This window comes from Emydura macquarii, unplaced genomic scaffold, assembly GCF_026122565.2.
Source record: "Emydura macquarii macquarii isolate MOO-44397 ecotype Brisbane River unplaced genomic scaffold, CSIRO-AGI_Emac_v2 contig_1002, whole genome shotgun sequence".
NCBI classification, from domain to species: Eukaryota; Metazoa; Chordata; order Testudines; family Chelidae; genus Emydura; species Emydura macquarii.
In genome coordinates this window covers 1,296,603-1,316,158 of record NW_027131139.1, presented here as the reverse complement: position 1 = coordinate 1,316,158, position 19,556 = coordinate 1,296,603, and the positions used below count along the sequence as shown (strand labels likewise).

Sequence of the window (19,556 nt, the reverse complement as noted above, 5' to 3'; positions counted from 1 at the left end):
CTTTGCCCTGCCTCAGCTTCCCAAACTAGATCTATTTTGGGAGATGATGTTCTTCCATTCTGATGACATGTCCAGTCCACCTAAATGGTGCTCTCAATAGCATTTTGTCAGTGCTAGTTGTGTTTGTTCTCTCAAGGACCTTAATATTGGTCACTCTGCCTGCCAGCGAATGCTCATTATTGAATGGAGAGAATGCAGGTGAAATTGCTCAACCTATTTGAAGTGCTGTCTATAAAGAATCCATGACTGTGAATCAGACTGTGACGTTCCTCCCTGCAATCCGGACTGGTGTGTAGCTGTGTCACCCCAATTCCACACTTCTGGGCCTCGACTTACCCCACTTTGCTGTGTGAACCACTCAGTCCTGGGTCAGCACAAGGCCAGCCTCCTGCGAGTAATCAGTCCCTGACCTAGTGAAGGTGTGCTTCTGGCCAGCCACTCATGGACTCCAGCAAACACCTCCAGGCCCAAATGCAACCCTGGGAACTGCCGTCTTGCAGGGTTCAGTGCTGTACACTGCACCCTGCACGCTCATTTACATTTGTCCATCAAAGAAATTGCTATGCACCAGCTCTGTCACTCTAAGTGAGGTCTCTGCACACACTCAATCCACAGGCACTGTTTTAGATAAAACAGACTAAGTTTATTGACTACAGCAAGGCTTTAAGTGAATCTAAATCAGATTGATATAAAACAAAAGACTAATAATGAGTCAAGGAGTTAGCCACAACCAACTAAAAGATAATTTACCTCCTAAATTAAGATTACTATGTCAATCTGTATTCAGCTTACCGCACAGGCTGGTTATGATGCCTCTAGCAGCCAGGATCCCACCCCCTGTGGGTAGATTCTCAGTCTTTGGTGTTGCTTAGAAGATGGATTTGTGGGGAAAGCCCCGAGACAAAGACGCTTCAGCTTTTAACAAGTTTCCCAACACCCCCTGGGGTCAGGTGATGGGCCCTGTCCCACAATGGGCATGATTTTTTCCACTTCAGCCAAAGTGATCACAGATGCTTAGGCCAGTCCATTGTTCCTGTATGCATGCCTCTGCTGGGTATGGAAACACAGCGTTGTATTTATCTGCATCTATTCAAGCCATGTAAGAGACACATTTGGGGATTTGACACAGCAGAGTTTCATGTCTGTACATGTGTGTGACATTGCAGGAAACATGTGCCCACAACAATAATGTTCAGTGTGTCATGAGCATTCCAAAAACACTTTACATGACATACTTTGCATCAGACAATACATAGTTACACTGTAAGGGTGAACATGAATGATACACAGATCACACCATCAGGGTGTACATGGAGTACAGCGTGTCACACACACCCATACAGGAGCGATGTTAGAACCCCTGCACTGTAGATCTTCAATTTGGTGGAGAGATGAGTGTTGTGTTGTTTAAGGACTTTTTGTTTGGGATCGGCCAAGGGCCTGGCTAGCTTTACTGAGTCTGGAGGCAATTTCCTTATCCTGGGAACTGTCACTCAAGATGGTGCTGCCCAAATACTTGAACTGATCCACATTTTTTTGGCTGTATGCCTTGGATGTAGATGGCTGGTGCTGGGGCAATGGAATGAGGTGCAGGTTGGAATAAGACCTCTGTCTTACCGAGACTGATGGTGGGGCCAAAAAGCTGCGATGCTTCAGAAAACCTGTCAACAATGACCTGAAGGTCGTCATGTCTACAGGCCATCAAGGGGCAGTCCTCTGCAAAAAGTGCCTCCATGAGAAGATTCTCCAGAGTCTTGGTCTTTAACATTGTGTCTTCGAAGATCTAAGAGGGAGCCATCAAGTTGGTAGTGGATGTATATCTCCTGAGCCAAGTCCCTTGTGACATGGCTAAGGACACAGGCAAAGAACATACTGAACAGCACTGGAGCAAGTGTGCAGCCTTACTTCACTCCATTTGAAATTGAATAAAAGGTAACCAAATATCTACGTAACCATTTGTCCTTTGTTTTGCTGAGTATGTAATTGATGAATTAATTTTTCCATAACAACCTGCCACATTTTTGAACCATTCCTCTAGAGCTGGACTATTTTTTTCCCTGTTAGGAGATTATCGGTAGCTGAACAGCTACTAGCAGATGACAGATTAAGTCTTCATTTCTGTTTGTGTGACCATTTGTGCTAGAAGGATTATCAGAGGATCATTTGATAATAAATATCCAACAATTCGTGAAGTTGGGTTATGAATTGTATCCCAGCACTCCTTCATGACAAGACATGTCCACCGTATATGCCTATGCTCTCCTCTTTCATCACAATTTCTCCAACAGTTATCCCCAATCAATCTCTCTCTTGTAAATCTGATTGAAGTGAGGTACCATTGAAGAAGTAGCTTAAAGACATTTTCTTTTCTCATGCTGCAGATTGAGGTTGCTGGTCCTCTTTCCAAGGTCAAACCCCAGCCCTCTGAGGTAATTTGTCAAGCCAGGTCCTTTTTGCCTGCATGTCAGATATGGATTTTTTTTTTTTTAAATTAAGAAAGTGGTCTGCAAAGATTGATTTGTTTTAATTCTTTTGTTTGCTGACTTGACCAGATGCCATTGCTTCTATTAAAGTTAGCTTTCTGTTTTAAAATAATTCTCTTCTAGAAAGATGAGAAACATAATGGTTAAACTTACAGGTAGTGTGATACCACAGGGCAGTGGGTCAGTTAAAGTTGAGATCTCTGAATAAATTAGAAAGTGTTCCTCATTGAGTGCACCTTATACCCTTTAACATGCTCATCCTACCCTCATCCCTGAGTGGCAGGACAGGGCTATTATCCCCATTGTACAGCTGGGGAACTGAGGCACAGAGGGTCACACAGGAAACTCATGACAAAGCAGGGACTTGAACCCAGGTCTCCCAAGTCCTTGGCTCATGCCTGAATCACTGGCCCATCCTGCCAGTTGCTATGGCCTTAGCTGGAGACCTGGGGACTCATTGAACCAGCTCCTGGCACTTATCCTAGTTCTGAGTTAGTGCTGTTGGCTGACTCTTCTAAATGTCAGAAGAGCAGAAATAGGCTTGTCTGGACATGCCTCGTTCCGTTGTCTCCTTCCAAATGCCAGGCAGCACAACTTTGCCTTTCTGGATTGTCCTAGGCTATTAATGTGCCCATCCTTTATTTTTATTGTAGTGTCCAGGAAGTGGATTTCTTGTGTGGATTGGCTCTCAAACACCACATTCTACAAGCCACTACTGTCCGATCCCACTGAAGAATACCAAAAGAAACTAAAACATCTACTTAATAAACTCCCTAAAGAAACACAGGAACAAATCTACACAGACACACCTCCCGAGCCCCGACCAGGGTTATTCTATCTACTACCCAAGATCCACAAACCTGGGAATCCTGGATGCCCAATCATCTCAGGCATGGGCACTCTCACTACAGGTCTATCAGGCTATATGGACTCTCTCCTCAGGCCCTATGCCACCAGCTCTCCTAGCTATCTTCGTGATACCACTGACTTCCTGAGAAAACTACAACCCATCAGTGATCTCCCAGAAAATACCATCCTAGCCACTATGGATATAGAAGCTCTCTATACTAACATTCCACATAAAGATGGACTTCAAGCCATCAAAAACACTCTCCCAGATGATCATATGTCACACCTCACAGTTGAACTTTGTGACTTTGTCCTGACTAACAACTATTTCAGATTTGGAACCAATCTATACCTCCAAGTCAGTGGCACAGCTATGGGCACCCACATAGCCCCACAGTATGCCAACATACTGACCTCGAACAACACTTCCTCAAAACTCGGCCCGAACACCTCTTCTTTACCTACGCTACATTGATGACATTTTCATCATCTGGACCCACGGGAAAGAGTCCCTCGAAGATTTCCACCAGGATTTTAATAATTTCCATCCCACTATCAACCACAGCCTGGACCAATCCACACAAGAAATCCACTTCCTGGACACTACAATAAAAATAAAGGATGGGCACATTAATACCACCCTGTACCGAAAACCAACTGACCGCAATGCATATCTTCATGCCTCCAGCTTCCACCTTGGACACATTACACGATCCATTGTCTACAGCCAAGCCTTAAGACACGATCCATTGTCTACAGCCAAGCCTTAAGATTTGCTCTGATCCCTTAGACAGAGACAAACACCTACAGGATCTCTATGAAACATTCCTAAAACTACAATACCCATCTAGAGAAGTAAAGAAACAAATTGACAGAGCCAGATGGGTACCCAGAAGTCACCTACTACAGGACAGACCCAACAAAGAAAACAACAGAACCCCACTGGTCATCACCTACAGTCCCCAGTTAAAATCTCTCCAGCACATCATTAAAGATCTACAACCTATCCTAGCAGATGATCCATCTCTCGCTCAGGCAGTGGGCGGCAGACCCATCCTGGCTTACAGACAGCCCCCCAACCTGAAGCAAATACTCACCAGCAACCATACACCCTACAAAAAATCCTAACCAGGAACCTATCCCTGCAACAAACCCCGTTGTCAGCTCTGCCCACACATCGACTCTAATTACATCATCACTGGTCTTAACCACATCAATCACACCATAAGGGGCTCATTCACCTGCATATCCAATAATGTAATACATGCCACCATGTGCCAGCAATGCCCCTCTGTCATATACATTGGCCAAACTGGACTATTACTACGCACAAGGATAAATGGACACAAATCAGACATAAAAAATAACAACATCCATAAACCAGTGGGAGAACACTTTAATTCCCCAGGGCATTCTGTCTCTGACCTGAAAGTTGCTGTACTTCTCAAAAAAAACTCCAAAAACAGACTTCAAAGAGAAACTGCTGAGTTAGAAATGATCTGCAAACTTGACACATTCAAATTGGGTTTAAACAGAGGCTTGGAGTGACTATCTCACTACCGAAGGTAATTTACTTTGCTCACCCATTCTCACCTCCTACTCAATGGTCGTCATTAGGTCTTAAGTACCGGACTCCACCTCCTCCTTTGTTCTCAATGCACCTGGATATCTATGAGATTGCCTCTGTGTTACCTATTTTCTGTATTACTGCATCTGAAGAAGAGCTGAAGTCTCTCGAAAGCTTATGTCTGCAAATATTAAATTTGTTAGTCTTTAAAGTGCCACAGAACTCTCGTTGTTTTTGCTGTATACAGACTAACACGGCTACCCCTCTGGAACTATTCATAGAGCAGCTGCAGATGGTGTGGAGCATCACTTCTGGGCTCGAGAAACAAGCACAGACTGGTGGGATCGCATCGTAATGCAGGTTTGGGGAGACGAGCAGGGGCCACAGAACTTTCAGATGTGAAAAGGCACGTTTCTGGATATGTGCTCTGAGCTCATCCCAGCCTTCCAGGATGGAGACACCAGAATGAGAGCTGCATTGGCAGTCGAGAAGTGAATGGCAATCGCATCTGTATTATATGGTTCAGCCACTAGATGGCCCCCTGTGCCACCTTCCTATACACCTGGCAGTACAACACCTTGTTTTAAAGCAAACACATCTCTTGTACCTCCCTGGGATGGAAGGTCTATAACCAGTCCCTACCTGGTACATGACATGGTGTCATAAGAAAAGAGAGCCTAACTAATGCCAGAGGACAACAGAGACAGAAGGAAAACGGCAACAAATAGTGCAAACAGGAGAAGAAAAAGAAAAAAAGAAAAGCAACAAAATTGGCAGGATCTTATCAACATGCCACTCTTCAATTCCCCAAAAACTTCAGCTTTCACAGACCTTTAGAATGGACGGATGTGGCGCTTTGCACGCTTCCACACTGCCGCCAGACTCCACAGTGAAACAAGACAGCCAGGTATACACTTTAATTTCTGTTATGAGGAAGCAGACAGAGTGTACCTTTAAATCATTTACTTTTACTGAAGCCAGTCAGCCCCCACGAAGGGGTTCGGACTATGTTTGGTGTGTACTTTGTGCCTCAGAGAAATGTGTTTTAGGAAAGGACGTGTCTTCCTCAGAGAATTCAACAGGCATGCAAATCTGTTGAAACTTTTATCAAAGATTTATATGCATTGGCTGAAAACTGTGATTTCTGGGCCTGCCAAACATGAACATATTAGAGATAGATTCGTCATAAGGCTTGCAGATAAAAATGTTTTACAGCAGCTACAATTAAAAAGAGACTTAACTCTACTCAGAGCTATTCAAATAGCAAAGCAGTCTGAACTGGTAAAACAGCAAAACTAAGAGCAACTTGCCAAACTTGAAAACCAAGAAACTAGCTTAGACGCGTAAACAGCAGCGTGAGTGCTAAAAGCACTTATCAGAAGACCTTTGAGGCTAAGAGGGACAAATTTCAGGCCAACTACAAAGTCTTTGAGACTAAATGCACTTAATGTGGGAAATTTCATAACCCATGTGATGGATGTGCAGCCAAAAGTGCCAAAAGTAATAAATGCACAAACTATGGACATTTTGCAGTTGTTTGCCACACCAAAGCAGTCAGGGAGTTGACTCGTTTTACAGACAATCAAGAGCCATTTTTTCTGGGATCTATTGCATAGGATGACATAGAGCCTGCTTAGAGTGTAAAACTGAAGATTCATGGAAAGACTATTGACCTTAAAACTAACTCACAAGCAGGCATCCCAGTCATCTCAGCAGGGACTTACAATCACCTTCAACCCCCACCAGAGCTGAAGTCACCTGCTACAGCCCAGACTAGCCCTGGAAGTATCCTGAACTGCATGGGCCTGTTCACCACAGAAAGAACTTACAAGACCAAAACTTTGCATTCAGAGTGTATGTGATCAAAGGATCAAAACCCAACAACCTTCTCAGCTGCAGTGTGGCCGCCATGATGGGACTAGTGAGACAGGTGGAAGAAGTCGATGGAGTATTTGGTGATATTGGACTTTTGAGAGGAGATCCAGTACAAATCTCCTTAAGAGACAATGCTGAACCTGTAGAGTACATACACACTGTACGGAAACTTCATAAAGTGGAAACTGCATTAAAGAGAATGGAGCAGATTGGCACAATCGAGAAAATCTCTGTGCCACCAGCACGGTGTTGCCCCGTAGTACTGGTTATAAAGAAAAATGGAAAAATATAAATCTGTGTGGATCTTAAAGATGTAATGAAGCAGATGGGAGAGAAAAATATATCCTGCCAGTACTGGATGACTTCTTCCCCAAAGTGAAAGGAGCTACAGTATTCTCCAAGCTGTATGAAGAAAAAGAGATGTTCAAACAGCATGCAAAGAAAACACTTCTCCCAGGAACCTCTGCCCAACACCAAAACCCAGGTCCCAGTGAGCAACTCTTCCCAAGAACAGACTGCAATCAGAGCACTGCAGTGCACTAGTGTAGTCTGTTCTGGCTACAGATACACTGACCTGTGAGAACCACAGCTGGTGTATGTGAAGCTGTGCTTTGTCCTGGCTGTCTCCTGGCATGGAGTGTAGGGGAAGGATGCGGCTCACGATGTCACATGCAATGTTGAGAGGTGGAGAGAATTGCTACCATGGGGTTACCCAAAGGGTGGAGAGTCTGGAACGTTTAGACCTGTAAGTCAAACAGGATCTGCACCATTTGTGTTTGATGCCTGAGAAGCCCCATGGTGTCTTGGTGCATCTCCCTCTCCTTTTCATGCTGGGACTTCTGGGTCTTTCTCCATTTTCTCCTGTCTTCTCTGTCCCTCTCCAGGCCATCACCAGGCCTTTTGTTTGCAATCCGATGCAACACCAGCTTTCAGGATCTCACTGAATGTCATTTCTAGTCCTCTCCTTTCTCCTCACCAGAGTCAGGCATTCCAAGGCTATGGAGGGGGCTCCCCCAGGCTGCAGTGGCAGCAGCTACAGATAAAACAGGCAGATGTAGCATTGGATTCACAGTCACAACGGAAATCGAAAGTTTCAAAACTCCCTTCCTGTATTCCCACATATTTTTAAAATCAGACACACTTCCTGACACTTCAGCTTTGGAATGTCTCTGCACAGCACATTCTCCAGCCCAGCCATGGGGCGTATGGCCCATGAAGAGTGGGCGGTGGGAAAGGAGAAAGGCATTAAGATATTTGCTTGTATTAAACAATAACATTTTGGGCCCTGTTTCCTGGGTACAATCACAGGGCACTGTCACTGCATATTTGCACCATGTTCCACAGGCACTGGTGACTTTAGCTGCTCTCTCACTCCTGAGGATACCAAAGGCACAAGAGAGCACTGCAGGTGCTGGCATCTTGAAGTTGCCCAGGCCCATACGCTGCTAGCCCGTTTACTGCAATGGTGCCAGCTGAACTCACGTTAGAGTGGCATGGGAAAGCATCCTACCAGGGAGAAGGAAATAAGGCGGCCATCCCTAGAGACCTTCAGGAGAGGCTTGCACAGTACCTCCATGGACGTTTCATTGCGATCTATCAGGAGGATGCAAAGGGCATCCCATAGTAGATAAACAAACTGCTCCACATGCCTCCCAGCTACACAACAGGTTGCTCACCACACTGCGCAACCAAAAAAGGTATTTCAAAAACATGCAGGGGGGTTTAAAGGTGGAGCGGAATGAAATGCACATACCAACTCCACCTCTGTTGTACCACTACCTCCCTCGGACAAGGAAATCAATGGGAAATCAACACCTGTGTCTTGTTAACTGGGGCTGGGCTGGGCGCCACCTTTATATTTAAAGATGGGAAGAGAAACTGCATGCACACACTTACCCGAGGTTCTTTCCCCCTCGTAGGGCTTGTTTGTGCTCAGGGGGCGGGACTGCCTAGCCAGCCGTGGAGTCTCGAACAGGTCCTGGCTCATGGCATCGCTGGACTCCCGGTGCCACATCTCCCCCCTCAACGCTGTTCACAGGAATGGTTGCTGCCTTGGTGCCCTTGGAGGGATCCATGACTGTCTCTTGGGTGCTGGTGGAGTCTCCACCAACTGTGGCACCTCGGTGGCTCAGCACGATTGATTGTGGGCCTCCCTGGCCATGGTATGCCCGCTGCAGTCCTTTGCTTTCACGTGGCACTGCTGCCGAGCGCTTCACCTGCGTCCCCGGGCGAGCTGTTTGCAGATGGCCACGTCTGCAGCTGTGCCTGCCCAGCCTGTTCTCTCCAGAAGCAGGACATCCAATATCTCCTGTATACGCCAGGCAGCAATGCAGCTAGTGCTTGGCGCTGGCCTGCTGGGCAGTTGCACACAACGGAGTGGTGCTAGGTGTGCACACCACGCTGGGCAATCAGGAAAAGGTATTTCAAAACCATACAGGGGGTTTTAAAGGCGGAGCAGGGTTTCCAGTCTCCATGACCCCGGGAGTGGAGTTTGCAATGGGGCATTGTGGGACAGCTGCCAGAGGACTGTTAGGGTTGACATGAGTCATGCAATGTCTAGATTTGCAAAGCATCAACCTCTCTACGTTGACCATGGCTCACGGCTGTTCGGGGCGCTGGTTTTACTGTGGCGCTGCAGCGGCACAAAACGGAGACAGATTTGAGTGCAGACACACAAACAGGTCGACACAAGAGGGCTTGCGTTGACCTGCCTTTGTAATATAGCCTACGCCTGTGGCTGAGTTTTATCTGCACATGCCTCAGACAGGGAATCAGAGACCTGCCTCTGCCCCAGAAGCCGGCAGAGCACTGTGTGCTGGCCACCCCGCCTTGCCTGCTGGTTGGATGCTGCACTCCAGAGCCTAACACACAGATCTGCCTTGGGGGGATGTAAATCCTCTGGATGTTGTTTTTAGTGCCTCCTGGAGGGACCCCCTGGAATAGATCCCAGGTAGATACTGCCAACAGATCCAGAAACCAGGCTAGCAGGAAACCCAGGGCTCTGTGCGGACCAGCAGGAGATTAGGGGGTCCATGTGTATGTGCAGTGCAGGTCTTGCAGGGCCTTCAGTGACAAGAGGGGCCACAAGGACAGAAGCAAAAGACACACGTGCTTAAGCCACAGCTTGGCATTTAGCTGGGAGGTATAAGCGCTTCACTGGTCACTTTTCAGTGCTAGCAATAGCCCTGCCTCGTCGGGTAAAATATACAAGAAGGGCGCTAGAGCGGCTGCATATCACCCGGCCCTTGGACACCCTGGGCATCAGCCAACACCCCTAGCTCCAAGTGGCTGCCCTGCAGCTGGCCTGGGAGCAGCTTCACTGCAGGAGAAGGACTGTGCTACCGAGCCAGCTGCCAGGACGAAGGGATGCTGCTGGGGGAAGGAGCAGGCAATGGCGTCTTCAGCGTGACTCATACAGGAGACGCCGTGTGCGAGTCCCACACAAAACTTAAGGGTGGCTGGCTGCGGAGTCTGAAGGGTCACAGCTCTTGGATACAGATGTTGGGCTGTGGCCATGTGACCTGGGGGGCAGAGCTGTCCTTGGGGAGCAGGGGAAAGGATCATGGCAAGAACAAGCCAATTCTCAACAAGATAGTCTTATCCTCCCTATTTGCGTCCGAAGACGGGAGCAGTGAGAGAACCGTGCGCCAGCGCCTCCATTTACCCCCGGCAGCGAGAGAACCGTGCGCCAGCGCCTCCATTTGCCCCCGGCAGTGAGAGAACCGTGCGTCAGCGCCTCCATTTGCCCCCGGCAGTGAGAGAACCGTGCGTCAGCGCCTCCATTTACCCCCGGCAGCGAGAGAACCGTGCGCCAGCGCCTCCATTTATCCCCGGCAACTGCAGCCTGGGCTTTGAGAGGAAACTTGGAAGTTTTACCCTGTGCCCTGGAAGGCTGCTGGCCCCACTACAGAGCAGGTATGAAGCTGCCTGAGCCACTCTGGGTGGGGAGTGAGAGTGTGGGGCAGCCTCTTGGCAAAGCATGTTGGGAAAGAGGAGGACTGACTGGGCTGGCGGTGGCTTTGAAAGCCAAAACTGCAGGGAGCACAGGGCAGGTTCCATGCACTTGGATAACGCCTGTGCCAAGTTTTGGCCCTCTCTGGGGGTTAGGGTGCAGTACAACCTGGGACTTTGGGGGGGGTGAGATGTGGGACCATGTGGCCCCTGCTCTGGCTGGTGATGGGGTTATTGATCACAATAGCCCAGAGCCAGGGCAGATGAGTGGACTAGGACATAACATGGAGTTCCCCACGAGAACGTCTCTCAGTTGCACTTCTAAGATCTCTTTGCATGTTTTTTTGCACCCTGCCCACCTCCAACCTTTTTCCATCCACCCACTCGGTTTGCACAAGCCCCAACTGCCCTTTTGCAACCCTGCCTTGAACCCAGGGGTGATGTGTGAGGGGGCTCATGCGCCCCCCCCCAATTTCTGCACTGGTGGGAGTTGGGCTGAGCTTGGCCGAGGGGGTTGTGCCTGGGAAAAGCACCAGCACCAAGTTCTCCAACTGAGCCCTGCTAGGAGGTGCCCAGAGCAGGGACGAGGGACCGGGCTGGCAGCACAGAGGGGGCGCGGCGAAGTGTGGGAGTGTATTATTTGTACCCTGACTTGATGGCTACCTAGTGGACACTTACAGCAGGCCTGGTGCTGGACACCGGGTCAAGTGAGGCTGCCTACAGGGAGCTGGAAGGTGGCCACTTTTACTCAGGCGCCTTACTGGCGGCGAGTTCCCGGGACTTGGCCGCCATCCACTAGATAGTAGAAAGTATTTAAGGTTGAAAACAAGATAGTTGTGTGAGCTAAGAAGCTACCAGTAATATGTAAGCTGTTCCCGTGTGAAGTAGGTAAAATCATATAATAGCCAATCAGCAATTGTGTGACCATTGTATGCAAAGATAATAAAAAGGTATATAAGCTAGAGAACAAGATGGAATAAACGATTCTGCTTGCAATCATATTGGTTGTTGTGCTTTATCCGTCCCGCATCCTCTGCCATCAGCAGTGGAATCCTCCCTCGTCCTCTGCTATCAGCATTGGAACCCAACAGCGAAGCCCTCTGAGTCCCCACCTCTTCTCTCCTCTCCCACAGCTGCAGTTACCTGCTGGGCAAAAGGAGTCCAGAGCCTGCTCCGGCCTGGGCTGTGCCCGCCATAGGGCAGTGATGGGAGAAGTAAGTGGGGAAGGAGCTGTGAGAAGAGTGGGGGCAAGGTGGTGCCAGCTTGGAGGTGTGGGAGATGCAGGGGCAAAGGGACCAGAGGAGACATGTGGGGCAATCATATGCCCCTCCCCAGCCTTTAAATTGCATCTCCCACCCTCATCTCTGCTTGCACCATCCACCCTCTGCCACAGCTGCTCCCTTTGGCCTTTGCACCTACCCCGCTTCCCAGACTCAGGGTTGCCCTGGGCTTCTCCCACCCAACTCCAGGGGATGTGCGGTGGCCCCTGTTGGGTCCCCTCTGCCCTTGCTGCAGCAGTGCAGTGAGATTCAAACTCTTCTCTGGTTTTCGAGTTTCCAAATGCTGCAGGAGCCAGACAGCCAGCGGCGCTGGAGTTCATCACACACTCCAGCCAGTGGATGCAGGTGCACGGCTGGGTTGTGTGGAGCGAAAGGCCTGGATTTTAATTGTTGAAAGCAGGTGAAGGGTAACCAGAGCCCGGCTTGGTCTCTACCGCGAAGCAGAACCCGGCGATACAGAGCCCTGGATCAGCTGGCTGTGGTTAATAGTCACACCCCCCTGTTTGGGATTCTTAACCTCCGAGGTCAGAATTGGGAGCTGGGGGATTGTAGAAGGGAGCGAAGGGGCTTCCGCTGGAATCCCTGGAGGAGTGTTTCGTTTGGGTGGCTCTGAGGAGACGAGGCTATTGCATCCTTGTGGCTGGAGGTTGCAGACTGAACAGCTCAGCTCTACTGCAGGGCAGGGAAGTGACATAGCTTGAGGTAGCAGAGTCAATCACCCCGCTAGGCCTGTCTCCTGCTCACAAGCACCAGCATCTCATCCCACCTGATTTGGCTGAGTCCTGCCCTCCAGCTGGACTGTGAATCCCTAGTTCCTGCAGTTTCTTGCCTTTCCTCCGTCACCTGAAAAGAGGCACAGACACCAGAGCAACTCCACATTCAGCCTGCCTTTATCCTAGCAGCATATGACAGACCCAGCACTCAACGAGCTGGTAACCGCTGGCCAGCTCTCAGGGGCGCTGCTGATGGTACCGGTAACCACCTAGCAAGAAAAGACGCTGCCTGGTCTAGCTCCGACTTTTCTCTCTGTGTTTTCTCAAAGGGAAAAGATTTTAACAAGACCGTGAAAATGACAATCAACGGCATGGAACCTTTCCCTTGGACAATGACAGGGAACAAGAAAAGCTCAAAACAGAGTTTTGAAGGCGTTACCTGGATGTCCTCGTGGGCATTTAACTAAAGTTCGGGGGGGGGGGGGGGGGGAGGATTCGGAGAATGGGGTACAACAGAATTATACAACTCCCCAAAACACAACGGACAGGTCAATGGTAACAGTCACCAAAAGATTTATTCAAATCCAACTCTGGCTGGGCCCAAAGTCACCCCCTCCCCAAACAGAGCAGCTGCAGCAAGCGGTTGGACCGCCCGGGAGCGGGGAGGAAGTTACACAGCAAAGCTCTGGAGTGAAGTGCTCAGTCGTGGGCTCTGTTGAGCCCCAGGGTTCACTTTCACCAGCTGCGTCCAGGGAACACTCCACCTTGGCCCCGGCTTTTTTCCAAGCATGCCCATGGCCTGGATGTGGGAAATGCCTCAGCAGGCTAGCTCAGTTCACATCCACACAGGGCCTCCATGGGGGATCAAAGAAATCAGACCTGACTTTCTCTGCCCAACCCATTCACACAGAGAGGGAGGCAACAGCAGAGAAAACAGACATGGTTTCCCATGGCGGATGAGATGAATCAACAATCCCAGCTCTCAGCAGAATACAGATATGCTCCAGCTCAACTACCAGATACAGGAGCCACTGGGTGAAATGCTCTGGCCTGTTCCGTAGGTCTGGAGAGAGGCCTTGACCGTGACGAGGTGCACAGAGGCTAAAGCCAGCATTCCTAGGGGCCCTTGTGTCAGTTTCTGAGCTCCTTGCAACGTGGACATGCCTTAGCTTTGTGTTGCATGAGCTCATGGAGAGTCTCGATGGGTGAATCCTCACTGCTGGCTGCCTTCGGACACCTACAATAGGCATAGGCAGAGCTGCCCTTTCCCTTCTGGACAGTTTGGTTACCGTGTGAGCAGAGGATTCAGTTCAAACTGGTGCTTAATCATTGATTTTTTCCTCCCAGGAAGCTGACCATGGCTTGGATTCTCAAATGAGATTAGCTCTCTGTCTAGAAGACGTGCTTTAATCCAGCTCCTGGGAAAAATCCTACGGCCTCTGGATACAAGAGATCAGACCAATCACAGTGGTCGTCTTTAGCCTTCGAGTCTGTGAATTGAAATTGGTGCCCATCGCTGTAGTGAAGATATGTGAATTATGGTAACGTGGTTTTTCTGAATCTGGTTTGAACGTTGCCTTCTGCAGCCATTTCATTCTGAACCAGTAACGTGGAGTTTAGATTTTCTGCTAGTGCAAAAATCTAAGATGCTTGGAAAAACATCTGCAGAAATTCATACAAGTGAATCCTCCAACCTGACTTATGTTCAGTAAATAAAGAGGTAACAATTCATAGAAAACTCCCAATTGGGTTTATCTATCAAAGCATCACAGAAGGAATTCTGCCTTTTAAATTGTGATGACCTTCGGTGCAAACAACATCTGATCCCCCCCTTCTACCTGGATAATATAAACGCACACACTGTAGGATGCTTGGCTTGGTTTCCAGAAGAGAAGTTTAATCTAATTTACATATTCCTAGGTACATTAATAACCAGAATATGCCCAATGAAAAAAGTTAAAAGGTAAATTCCCTCCAAGCTCTGCTCAGCTTGGGATTCCAAATAAAAATGAATGCTCGTTATTTCTACACAAAACTAGAGTTAAAAAAGTCGAGGTTCTATGCAGCTAGACATAAAAAGCAACAGTGAGCAGGGCTCTGTGGAGAAAGTCCAGGTTCTCCTGGAGAGAGCTGGCGACCACCACTGTTGCTGTTTTGGAGTCCGAATTGGCAGAAAAAGTGTTAGTAGCACTGCTAAAAGTGTCAGCAGTTCCCCAGAGAACCCTGGAACCCACGCCCGCTGTTGCGCCTCCTGGGATAGACCTGGATGGTATTTACATGTCTGAACTCAGCCAGGAGGACTTTAGGCACCCAACCTTCAGACAGGTGGGGCTGGAGGTCACACTGCGGATATCTTAAGACATTCTACAATCAAAGGCTAAAAAAGGAAAGGAAGGCAGCGTGCAGCCTAACGCTACTCCCTCCGCTAGTGTCGGGTCACCGCCATGTGAAGCTAACAGTAACAGGAACCCGTGGGGCACTGCACAATCTCAAGTGAAATGGTTAGGACGACAACTGGACAGCAAGGAGATGGGGGAATGGAAAGAACTAATGTAGACGGTACAAGACGGGTGGAGGATCAGAAAATCCATGACTTGCCATTTAATGTGTGGGATGAAGGTGACCAATGACGTATTGTCGGGGGGAGAGGGATGGATAACAAGCAGCGCAACCCAGTAAGAATGGACTCTGACATCTACATGAACTAAATTCATCATCATCTAAGGAATCGAATATACATTAACTCTAGGGCCATATACATAATTAACAACGATCACCAATACAGATGGAGTTGCCTTCTCCTCCCTCCCTCTCTTGTTACAGATGGCCTGATGGACCGTCACGTTCACAATTCTCATCAAAACCTGAATCGCAACAGAGCAAACACACACACACTCCCCTCCCTGGGACCAGAGTCTCTGGACTAATCTGCATTCGTTAGAGGGAAAGAATGACCCCACATTCATCCCCTTTTGCAGGAAGCTCCCCTTCCCGGCTGGGAAAACAAGTCTCATTTCACACCTTCTCTTTATGAAGGGGGCATGGCCTCAGGGCATCAGGATTCTGTGCAGCAGCCTCTTCGCCTGTTTCATGAGAGCCCCTCAGAGTCCAATCTCCAGTCTGTAATGGTTCTCTCCCCCAGGAGAACGCCGGCACCCCCGTGTAATGCAACTCAGCACAGGGGACGCTGGGCTCCAGGAGGCTGCTGAGCCCAGCACTAAGAATTTAGCTACCTCCCCTTGGTACCCATCTGCAGCAGAGTCCTTCAGCTTGCTCCTTCGGAAACGTGCTCATGCAAGAGAGGGGCAGAGGGATCCGTTATTGAGCCTCAGCCACGGCCTGCACCTCGGGGGCCTCTGGCTCGCTGCACAGGGGGTCTGCTTTGGAGAAATTCATTTCAAGGATGTGTTGCTGGAGATGGCGCACCCACTCCTCCTGGATGGAAAGAGGGCCCTGGAACTCCACCTCACAGAACCTGCACCCGGAGGGGAGGGAAGAGGCGACAATGGGTCAGAGCCTTGATGAGACGGTCATTGAATATTTCTATTATGGCTGCAGTTGGGACCAGGGCCCCCTTGTTCTGGACACTGCACAGAGAGGAGACAAGCCGAACTCTAAAGGTGCAAAGAGACGGGGAGGGGCTGGAAGTGGGGGTGTTAATTAACTGTCAGTACTTTGCAGTGACTGTCAGGCATCCAGAGAAGCCAATCTAGGGGAAAGCACCTACCACTGACCCCAGCACCAGATAAAGACAGAAATGGCCCTTTCTGGAAACCAGACGTTAGCTTAAACTCCACACCTGGCAAATGCTATGAAGGGCCTTAAAGGAAGAGGGGTGCGGAGGGGTCCTGTAGCCAGGAATGTTAGGTGCTGGCTGTGATTACACAGCATGAAAGGGCTGCTAAGACTAAAGGCACTGATGGCAGGCTGAGGGAAAGCTAGTGGCATTAAGAATCACTGTAAAGTGCTACCAAAGGGATCCCGTAGGTGGAGTCTGTCTGCACTGTGAGAGCAGGGACAAGTCACTACTACCAGGAGTCTAACCAGAGAGGGTGCTGTGGACTGGCTACCATCTAGCACTCCAGGCGGGGGAGCACGGATTCCTCTTTGCAGACGTACCTGCACTTTAGGGTGTAGATGTTACCCACGAACTTCACCAAGGGCGTCTGCGGAGGCCTGGGGACCAGCGAGGGCACCGGTCTCATCCTGGGGGGTGGCTGGCGAGCCTCTTCCATTTTCTGCTGGAAGTCGCTGGCCTCCTCCTCTCGGGGGAGGGGAGCCTCCGGGGGTTTGGCTTGTCTTCGTTCAAACTCTAGGGCAGAAGAGACATCTTCAGAACACAGCACAACTGGGAGGCACACACCACCCACGCTGCAGAGGTCTAGCACGGCCTCCCCTGCGTCCCATCCCAGGGCACTAGCCGTGTGATCCCAACACCCCCACCTACAAGAACTGGGTCATCATGCAGTGGATTGGCTGGGGAAGGAGGACAGGAAACAGGATGCCTACTGCCTGCCCATGGGGCTTGTCCCTCCCTCTCTGGGCATGGAGCAGGAGGGACAAGAGCCAGAAGGACTTGGACAAGGATCTCCCATGTTTTGCCAGCCCACGTGGTCCAGCTGTTTGCATGCTCCCACTTGGCGAGTGCCGGGGCAATCAGAGGCTGCTCCCAACTCACTGTTGATGTTCTGGCGATGCTCCTCCACCTTCACCAGTGACAGGGGAGAGGTGACCATGGGCCGCTCCCCACCTCCGCCACTGCTCCCATCCAGGAGTTTGCTGGGCTCGCTGTGCCCCATCTCGCCTGCCAGGCTCTTGCTCATCATGGGCATGGCGCCTGACTGCAGGCCCAGGGACAACCTCTTCCCTGCGCTGTCCTGCTCCCGCGAGTGGGACGAGTTGCGGAACTTCTTGGTGAAGGGCCGGCCCCCCTGGATGTAGCTGCGGTAGGCTCCGGCCTTCTGGGGCCTGTGCTTGATCCACTCACTCAGCGTCTCGATGGGTGAGCCATTCACACACCACTCGGTCACACCAAACTGCCGCAGGTGAGCCCGGGCATGGCTGGCCAGCGCCTTGCGGTTCTCGAAGTAAAGGCCGCAGAGCTCGCAGCAGGCTTCGCTGGCTGGAGGCAGAGAGCAGGGAGTGAAAACTTGCAGAGGGCCTTGCACAGGGGCGCTAGGATCCAGCAGGAAGGAGCTGCTCGCTCCCTGGCCCCCTCCCCCAATCCCCTGCCCCCCGCAGGGTCTGTCTGGGGCAACGGGGGGTAGCGTTTCCATAGGCTGTGGAATCTGCTTTGGAGCTTATTCCTTATTATCTGCAACCTACAAAATGGGTCACATGACCCAACTCCCCAGAATCCTTCGCATCTGCAGAGGGCCGTGGGAGGGAGTAGGCTGCAAGATGATTGTTGGTCATGCTGTGGGTCACGGACCACTAGCCAAGGGCACCCAAGGATGAACTGCTCTACTTTGGCTACACGGTATCCACAGAGACACTGGCAAAGGTCTCTGTAGTCCACAGAGCTGCAGGAGGCTTTCCTGGCCAGAATGGGTGGGTGGGAGCTAAACTAATTCTGCTGCCTATGGCCTGGGGACAGACAGACATCGCTGGGTACAGCCAGCTCCTCTGTGGGTTGGTCTCCTCTGCAGCAGGAGGCTACTTCCCAGCACGAATGGACAGATGTGCTCGCTCTGCTCCAGTCAGTTCTCACAGCAGTGTAGCTGGGAACAGCACAGGGGGCGGCTCTGACTAGCCACCCGGGTACGCACCAGGGGGTCTGGGCGGGATTGTGTCCAGGTGACTAGCGTGAGCCATCGCTAATGCATTTGTTGCCTGGGCTGGGAAGCCACCTCCCCCTTGCAGCGTAGATGCGCCCTGGGGTATGGGCTCAGAACATCCTTGGTACCAGACAAGCTGTTCTCTTGACCTGGCAGGTTTGTGGCACCAGACGAGAGGCCCAGAGCAATGGGCTCCCCAGTCCCTTTACACTCTCCTGGTTTCTGGGCAGGGGTGGAGGAGATTTTTGGAAAAACTCAACATAGCAGGAAGTCTCTCAGTGCTGGGAAGTGGGAAGGAAAGAGTTAACATGCCAGCTGAGCTCTTTACCTGTCCCTCTCTCCATGGGACACAACCCAGCAGGGCTCCCCACTGACCCCCCAGCAGGACTCTCCACCTGCCCATCCCTTCCTATAGGTGGGAGCCCTAGCATGGCTCTCCATTGGGCCTCTGCAAAGCGACACAGCCCCGGCACAGCTCTGCCTGTCCCCGCCCTCACTTACATGTGTGTGCAGGCTTATCATGAGCAGCCTTGGCTTTGAAGGGCAGCTCGGTCTGGATGTAGGTCTTCTGCTTCACTTCGCCATGGCCTCCGAGCCGCTCGTCATGCAGCGGCCGCTTGGTGGAGAGTGGAGTCAGGAAGCCCCCGTGGGGTTTGCTGGTGAGCGGAGAGAGGGAGATCTCCCGGCTCATGCTGGAACCGCTGGGATTGGGCTTCCCTGTCCTTCCACTCAGCGAGGGCAGGGACATGGCTTGCAGCATTTTCCCAGGGGACTTGGGGCCTGCTCCCTCCTCTCCCATCAGCTTGGGGGGCTCAATGCTGGAAGCATGGGGCTCCTTCTTGATCATACAGGGCTTGGACTTCTTCTTAAGGATCTCCCGCAGCGTGTCGATGGGTGAGCCGTTGACAGACCACTCCGTCACCCCCATCTGGCGCAGGTGTGACCGGGCGTGGCTGGACAGCCCTTTCCGGTTCTCGAAGAACTCGCCGCAGAACTCGCACCGGATGTCTCGCACAGGGTCAGCTCGGGAGGCTGCAGGGGGCACAGACAGAGAAGTGAGT

General features: G+C 50.6%; 1 protein-coding gene across 6 annotated transcripts in view; it reads right to left on the bottom strand.

Moving 5' to 3' along the window:
- Positions 1 to 13,274: 13,274 nt before the first annotated feature.
- WIZ (WIZ zinc finger) overlaps positions 13,275 to 19,556 on the bottom strand; it is a 135,007-nt gene continuing 128,725 nt past the window's right edge. For all 6 annotated transcript variants that reach the window (XM_067544605.1, XM_067544608.1, XM_067544606.1 and 3 more), the window contains 4 exons: positions 18,997 to 19,527; positions 17,397 to 17,840; positions 16,838 to 17,030; positions 13,275 to 16,193 (listed from right to left, as the gene is read on the bottom strand). In XM_067544605.1, coding sequence (XP_067400706.1) covers positions 16,037 to 16,193; positions 16,838 to 17,030; positions 17,397 to 17,840; positions 18,997 to 19,527 — 1,325 coding nt within the window. In that variant the 3' untranslated portion in view covers positions 13,275 to 16,036. The remainder of the gene's footprint in view (positions 16,194 to 16,837; positions 17,031 to 17,396; positions 17,841 to 18,996; positions 19,528 to 19,556) is intronic.